We start from the raw sequence: 8,206 nt of genomic DNA on the forward strand, positions 1-8,206 counted from the left end.
TTTGCAGCGGCACCGTGGCTCCGTCCGGAGCTTAGCGCCGTCCCTGACGATAGTGATTGGTCTAAACAAATACCAATAAACCAGAGCAGGTTTTTCTGCCAACCCGGTATGCTATGTGGACTAGCCAGACCCTCCTCCGCAGCGCTGTGGGGGAAGGACTGGCTAAGCGAGACGATCTACACCCTGACTTTCTGCCTCACTATACACTGTAAAGGACACGCTTATTCCTGCATGGGCACTGAACATGATTGTGAGGTATGCAATGGTCCGATATGGACATGCGTTCTTGGAGCACCGACTGGCTATTCACTTTGTGTGATGCTAATTGTTCGTCACACCGACTCCTGCTGTCCCCACCATTAGTTTACCTTAAAATATGTATTGGAACCTGACTGCAAACTTGAACTTGGGTCTTCCAACTGATCCCCGGCCCTGAAGATAAGCCTCGTAATAAGTTAAAAGGCCATCCACTGACAAAATAAATTAGAGTAACATTGATCAAGTACTTGCCCTTTGATAACACATTGAGGTGGATGAGACTCTATGCAATTCTAACAATTACAGTATGTACAGTATTTCAGGTATCGGACCAAAAATGTTCAATAATAGTCTGTCACACCACGTGTTTCAACGCCAGCAGCGAGTTTTATCAGAGCTTGAAGTCTTTGAATGTGATTTTGAAAGCATGGTGACATCATTGGTCATTCTTTACCTGATTTCTTTTAAAGAAAATTCCACTGAACATGCTCACAGACGCTGTGAGAATATAGTAGGTACAAATTTGACTACATTTTTTTTTTATGAAATTAGTGAAGTTCCAATTAACATGTGTCCTGTACTTACCGTACCTTAAATGCAATGATTGTTCAAAAGCATACAGTATAATGATTATAATACAGAGTGGCTCAGTAGAACCATGCAAAGCTTTTTTGTTTTTGGTTACAGAAATGTAAAAGAAACTTTTCAAAAAACAGGTCATTCTTGAACAGCAATCGGACATGTTTGTTAGCTCACAGATGGCTGTCAGAGAAGGATTTCAACATAACTCCATAAAAACAAGCTCAGTCAAAGCCCTGAACTTATACTCAAACCAGATAATGGTGCGTTCCATTTACCTCGGAACTGGGAAGCTGGAGCTGGGAATGACGTCACACCCAAGTCAAATGCGTTCCATTTACTAGTCAGGTTTCTCATTGTGGGGTTAGCTCTAGCCATGTTAGCCATGTTAGCAATACCAGTTAATAACTTACAATTACACTGCTTTTTGTGCATACAAATGTATGTAACATGTCCACAGATAGAAGTTGTACAGGACGGTGTGTATGACTGATTTAGTGAGACACACATATAACCGAAGTGCTATTAACTGTATGTAACTAAAGCTTTCACAACTGTTGATGCACGAGGCATCCATGTTGGACTTTAAGCATGGGGTACTCGGAGGTTGTCTGAGTTCCAAGCTTGGAAATTCGAGGTCAGGGGGTGCGTTTCCGACTTTGACCTCGGAAAAACTGACCTCTGAGTACAAATGGAACGCACTATAAGAACTAACTTGTCAAGATGGACTGCAACGGAGCCCCTACATAGACATGCATGGGGAAGTTTTGTTTTCTGGTGTGCTCAAGAAACTCTCAGAAGCATGAGATAGTTTTCTGTCCTACTACTACTACTACTACTACTACTACTACTACTACTACGATTCTAACTGGTCTTTAGATTGGTTTCTTGTGAACATGAGATACATTCGCATGCTCACAATAAACCTGAATACCAGTCAGAATGGCTGCCGAGTAGGGTTGGGCATTGATTTGATTTGAAAAATTCTGACTCCAATTGAGATTCTTTCTTTTGATTCCGGTTCTTATCGATTGTTGAGTCTGATTCTTTGAGGGGTGGAGTTGAAACGGGTCCCATGCTTATCTCAAAAATTCAGTGGTGATTTACAGTTTAATCAGGCTTTTTCAATGCCGCTTACAGTGCTTCATGACTGCAACACAACAAGCGCCATGAAGTACAGTCGCCGCTACAGAAACCAGAACTTGATATTAAATTTGGACCCGGTGATTTGGTGATTCCAAGTTGGAATCAGTTCTCGATGCCCTATCCTACTGCCGAGGAGGAGGTGTTCATCTTCCTGAAAATGCAACTAAATGTATCTCATAGTGTCATTAACAAACGTAAAGATAATAAGGTTGCTGTTTACCGATTTCATACTGTGACTGTGATATTGTGAAGTAATAGCCAAATGATGTTAGCAGAGCTTTGTTAGCATCATTTTGCTGGCCTAAGACTGGTTTCTCATGAGCATGAGTTACTTTTGCATGCTGATGGGAAAACTATGAGTGCGCACCAGAAAGTATCTTGTGCTCAAGAGAAGCAAGGAAAAAATTAAACTTCCCCATGTCCCTTTAGTGGCTCCGTAGAATTCAACCAAACATCTTCTGTTAATTAGTTGGACTAGCTTCAGTCACAAGATCATGTTAAAGGTTTTATGTACCTCCTGTACACGTTTTGCACTGGGATTCCTTTTCTCTTGTTTTTTTTTTTACATTAAGCAAACAATAGGTTGTGTTCCATTCACATGCAAAAAGTGAGATAACAGAAGGTAAGAAAAAGAGATAGGAAAGGAAAGATCATTGCCTGCATCTTCAGAGTCACCAAAGTCTTTTTGGCAAGTTTGAACTTAGAAATAACATACCTATACTGTGTCTTAAATTCCATTATTGTTTCTATCTATTTTGTATGGATGAGTACAGCAAAAGTGATAGGATTTTTAATAAATTATACCTCTGTTATATATATATATATATATATATTTATATATTATATATTAAATTGTATGTACATTGTAAAGACATCCAGTACTACTCATTCCAAAACAGGATTTGTACAAATGGACTGAACGCTTCTTCATTTTCATTGCTGTACAAGATCTAGGTAGATTTTCTATCAAACCATTATCATTGGTGCTTCTGCCCAGGCTCGCCACCGCTGCCACCCTAGTTGACATAGTAAAGCCAGTAGACCAGGTTGAAGAAGGTGAATGCAATTGGGAAGATGACACGGGACCACTTGTCTATGGCGTTGACATCCGTGAGGTCCGGGATCTTGACTTTGAGCTGCGAGGCCCTCCTCCGCAAGCGACCCTTCTTGTGGCCCATTGGCCGGTCGATGGCCGGTCGTCCGTACAGGTCTCGGCTGGCCATCGGCTTGCGGTACTGTATGCTGGCGCTGTCGTAAGAGAACATGGTAGCCCGAGGGTCGTTGAGAACGCCCATCATGTCTGCTCCACTCATCTCGCTGGTTAGGTTGGTCAGGAGGATGTTGCCATGGGCATCAACCTGAGGAAGGAGGTCATCAGATTTCAATCAATTCATACTGTAACCAAAACCCGAATAGAATGCACTGTCATGGGCCGGATTCCTAAAGCCAAGTTCAGACCGAAGATTTGCGACGAGACAAAAAAGCTGCAGCGGTCTGAACTGACCCATCTCAGCTCGACTCAAACTGGCTGATAGAGTGGCTGCGACTCAGCTGGTCCAGTCTCCAGCAGCTGGGAGTAGAACGTAAGACACGTCACATGTGTCAACAGTCAATAAAGAAGTCATCTTCTAAAGCCAGCTTTTAAAAAAAGAATTCATAATCCATTTTATTTCTGTTACAAACTGTTAACGGAGACTCAATGAGCGCAAAGCAAGCATATACGGTCGAGGGAGCTAGAGAATGACTGAAGAGAGAGAGCGTCTCAGACACATAGAAATGGAACTGTAGCAAACATCTCACTATCACCAATGTTATCCACATTCATATTTATATGTAACAAATGATATATTTAGCAACAAAAAGTCGGAAGTTAGGACGGAAGAACAAAGAGTTGTTGCTATGGAGATGATATGCCGTCTCGTCGCATTGGTGTGAACTGGTATGTTTTCGAATGCTGCAGACCGAAGCGTTGCAAGTAGTTTCAACTTGTCTCGTCATGACTCTTTGGTCTGAACTGGGTTTAAAACAACAAGCATCAACCCAAGAAAGGGTGGGGGGGGTGCATGCAGCATAGGGCTTTTGGTCAGATTTGAACCCAAGGCTGCGGCCAAGGATTCAGTCTACATGGGGCGCACACTCTACTGGGTGAGCTAGAGGTTGCGCCCAAGACCTTTTAAGGAATCTTTTTTCCAGACAATTTTGAAGGAAGCATAAAGGGTTTACTTTGAGGAGCTGGAAATCCCACAAGCACTAAGAGGTAAAGGTAGAACAAAATTCCAGGTGTCAGTTTGCATAAAAAGAAGCGCTTGTATCTGACAGCCGTGTCTACTTCATGCAGCGATTGGCCAGGTGTACCGAGGTGTTACAGTAAGCAGGGTTTGGTTTTGAATTCTGTCATTTTTTGGCCAACTTTTGCCTTGGTGCGTCTGGGCTGTATGATGTTTTCCCACCTGCACTTTGTTGCTCTCCAGTCTGCTCTTATTTTCGTTGTTGGACTTGGCGGCCTTCTCTGCCACCTTCTTCTGCAGGTGAGGACCTCGACCGAAGAAGATGTAGTTGACAAAGGCGTACTCCAGCAAGGCCAGAAAGACAAAGACAAAGCAACCCATAAGGTAAATGTCAATGGCCTTGACGTAGGGGATCTTGGGTAGAGTCTCCCTAAGGTGGGTATTGATGGTGGTCATGGTCAGCACCGTAGTTATACCTGCAGACAAGCAGACGTGGAGGGAGGGGACGTTTAGAAGGAGGTCTTTTGGCAAGATTGCATGCTGAGTGGACACTATAGCTACAGAAGGAGCAAGGCTTTCATTAGCTCTTATTACAAAACAACCATAACAACTGCTTAAAGAAGCATTTCCCAAAATGTCATACTTTAAATGGTTATACTGCAGGTCTGTCTGAGCATGCACGTTAACATGCACGACTGAATGCATATAATGGGCAAAGGTAATCATGTAGAGCTAATGTGTAGCTGTGACTGCCTATGAGTATGTTCAATATGTGCCAAAATCCCCAAAACAGCATGTGTATAAGTAAATTTAGATGGGTTATTGATGTGTGTGTTAGTCTTGCATTGCCCAGCCTATCTCCACAGCACCTTACTCAGGTCTGGCTATACCACAGATACATTCCAGGATAGGAGAAAGAGCGTTTTGGGTTGTTTGCATTTCTTTAAGCCAATCACAATCGTCTAAGCTACGAGCACAGCGACAGTAACTCATCAACATAGTCTCAGGAAAGAACTTGTTTACACCCCGCAAAAGAAAACGGCACATACAATATTAAATGAAGTTAAATGTTCACACAATAGAGTAACGTGAGCTGAATAAAATAGCTGGATACATAGTTAAACAACCCAGTCTCATGGCAGTTTGTGAAATGGTCATAACTTAATCTATTTGATCCGTGAACACATGATGGTCAGAACGTTTTTTTAAACAAATCTAATTCAATGGAAAGCATCTTTCGTGATCACAGCACAATTCTCAATGAGAAGATGACGTAGCATTAGGAGCGACTACGGTAGCAAGTAATCTGCGTAGGGAGGTTGGTTGGGGGGGTGAACGGGGCAAATAACACAGGACTTTCACCCAGATGACCGGAGATTGCGTCACGTTTCCCGCAACCCAACCGTCCCATTCCTCTTTTCCTAAACCCAACCGTCCAGCTGTATACAGCTATGCAATTTTTGGTATTATAAAAAACGTGCTGACCATCACGAAAAACCCCCGAGATAAACGTGTTTGTGTACATGAATCAAATAGATTAAATTACGTGACCATTTTCAAGTGTTGGGTTAAACATCATTAGCTCGTACCAGTGTATTGCCCATTATTATGGTACACTGGGATTTAAACTTTTTTTTTTTTGTTGTGGCATTTATTTATTTTCTATATTTGGTATATACTGTATTTTAATTGATGTTGTCGTCTTTGTTGTCATGTACCGTGTGTCAATTTCTTGCTACTGCAGCAAAATGAATCGCCCCCTTGGGGACAAATAAAGGTTTTGATTGATTGATTGATTGATTATTTACTGAGAGGCACCAAGCAGACCTGCCTTGTTGTACAATCCAAATTTTCTTCAAAACTTCAGAATGTGTGTGTGTGTGTGTGTGTGTGTGTGTGTGTGTGTGTGTGTGTGTGTGCGTGTTCAACACAGAGTTGAGCTATATTTCTGTGTCGTTTCAAAAATATTTTCCACGTGCGCTTATCAGAATCCGATTTATTGCCAAGTAGGTTTTCACATGCAAGGATTTGCTTTGGTGCCTAGACAAGAAACATAAATATAGAAAAGAAAAATATATATATATTTTTTTATATGTACACTGTTACTGTTTAAAAATGAAAGAGTTAAGCAGGAATGTGCAAAACTAGATTCAGGGGTGTTATATGTTAAAAGGTATCTACAGGTGATGTGAACGTTGGGTTGAGACATGGTTGAGCTTCCCTTCCCTTTTGCCTGCACTAAGACCAATTTACGGTAGTGTCACAGTTGGCTACTGCGTCACATCGGAGGACAGATTTGTGTAAAACCTACCAAAGTGGCTGTAATTAAGTGGCAGTACTGCGCTCTGACTCAACTCTGGTTCACGCACAGACAGGACCCGAGTAATGGAAGACTTATAATGGCTATTTTAAACACTAGAATGGATGGGCATTGGACTTGATATGCCTTGGTCGCCTGAAAAACTCCTGCCCTTCCAGCAGGCCAGCTCACACAGCTGCCAGCTGTAGAATGGAGACTAATGAGCCCAATGTGACTGATGACCATGTGGCGAAAGTAAAGTAGCACAAAGTAGTGGCAGGCAATGTTTGGTACTCCACAATCATCCACACAATGTCCACATAAGTCAAGAGTATATACATGGATGACTACTATGGTTTATCCTGATTGAAGCCTGTAAGCCCCACTGTTTAGTGAGTGGGCATTCGAGTACATAGCGTGTTGTTGTTCTGTACGCGTTCCGTTGAGCACTGGTCATAATAGTTTTAGACAAATTTCTAAATTTTGACCTGATAATGACCTCCAAGATGAAAAGTAAAAAATTAACCAAAGTTATGTGGATTCATCGCCTGGGGGAGCATGAATGTCTGTAGACAGGGTTTCTGCAGGTTTTGACAAGTCAAATTTAGGACTTTTTAAGACCTTCATGAATCAAATTTAAGATCTATATCACAACATAAAAGTCCAACAAAAGTACAAAAGTAAAAAAAAAAGTGATTAAAATTAGTAAAATAAAAAATACATGGAGTCATAAGGATCTGTACATATTCAGCAAATTAAATTTGGACTAGCTAAAGAAAGAACCACAACGCTACAGTCTTAAGAAAAGATATTTCAACGAGGTAGTGTTACACGGACGTAGGGACGCTAAGACCCTAAAACACAATGCTTTTGCACATTTAAGACTTTTTAAGGCCTAAAATGTTGATGTTGAAATGTCAGACTTTTTTAGACCACCCGCGGAAACTCTGTTAGAAGAAATCTCATGGCAATCCATGGAATAGTTGTTGAGGTATCACAGTCTGGAGCAAAGGGGTGGACCAACCCACCGGCCAACATATACATATTGCCATATAGAGCCATGCCACTAAAAAGCATATCAGCAAGCATAATTGCTAATCTGTAACGAATTTTCTTTAAAAGTCACTGACCTAAGGCTACTCTAGCAGCCGAGGCATCATAGTTGATCCAGAAGGAGACCCAGGACAGGATGGTGATCAGGGTGGAGGGCATGTAGGTTTGCAGGATGAAATAGCCAATGTTCCTCTTCAACTTGAAGCTCAGGGACAGACGTGGATAAGAGCCTGTTACACACAAGGTTGCAGGTATTTATTCAGATTCATAACAACATTGCTTTCGTAGTGCCACAAATCACAAAAATATGAAATATGATAATTTAGGGAGACAACTGTCACTGTGTTCAATCATTTAAAATGTTGGAATAGCACATCACACAGATATTACAGTTCATAACCTCTATTTAAGTTGGGTTAACCTTGTGTGTCGTTTGTAAGTAGAGCCCGACCGATATCAGCCGATAATATCGATATTAGGCATTTCCCGATCTATTGGTATCGGCATTAATAGTGGCCAATATAAAAAAACAAAAACAAACAATGATTCTTTTATTTTTTTAATAGTCTAAATGAATATTTAAGCGACCAGAGGACGCTCTACAACGTCCCTGTTGGCAACACTGATTATTTATTTTGTTAAT

General features: G+C 41.3%; 1 protein-coding gene and 1 long non-coding RNA gene across 2 annotated transcripts in view; one reads left to right on the forward strand and one right to left on the reverse strand.

Moving 5' to 3' along the window:
• Window positions 1-8,206, forward strand: part of LOC116669807 (uncharacterized) — a 16,714-nt gene that overhangs the window by 5,140 nt on the left and 3,368 nt on the right. Inside the window, exon 2 of the long non-coding RNA XR_004326859.1 lies at window positions 7,332-7,336. This is a non-coding gene — a long non-coding RNA (uncharacterized LOC116669807). The remainder of the gene's footprint in view (window positions 1-7,331; window positions 7,337-8,206) is intronic.
• gabrb1 (gamma-aminobutyric acid type A receptor subunit beta1) overlaps window positions 624-8,206 on the reverse strand; it is a 60,397-nt gene continuing 52,814 nt past the window's right edge. Inside the window, exons 8-10 of the mRNA XM_032499820.1 lie at window positions 7,641-7,793; window positions 4,434-4,687; window positions 624-3,341 (exon numbers count right to left, since the gene is read on the reverse strand). Coding sequence (XP_032355711.1) covers window positions 3,000-3,341; window positions 4,434-4,687; window positions 7,641-7,793 — 749 coding nt within the window. The 3' untranslated portion in view covers window positions 624-2,999. The remainder of the gene's footprint in view (window positions 3,342-4,433; window positions 4,688-7,640; window positions 7,794-8,206) is intronic.

The sequence above is a fragment of the Etheostoma spectabile genome, chromosome 20, assembly GCF_008692095.1.
Source record: "Etheostoma spectabile isolate EspeVRDwgs_2016 chromosome 20, UIUC_Espe_1.0, whole genome shotgun sequence".
Lineage (NCBI taxonomy): Eukaryota > Metazoa > Chordata > Actinopteri > Perciformes > Percidae > Etheostoma > Etheostoma spectabile.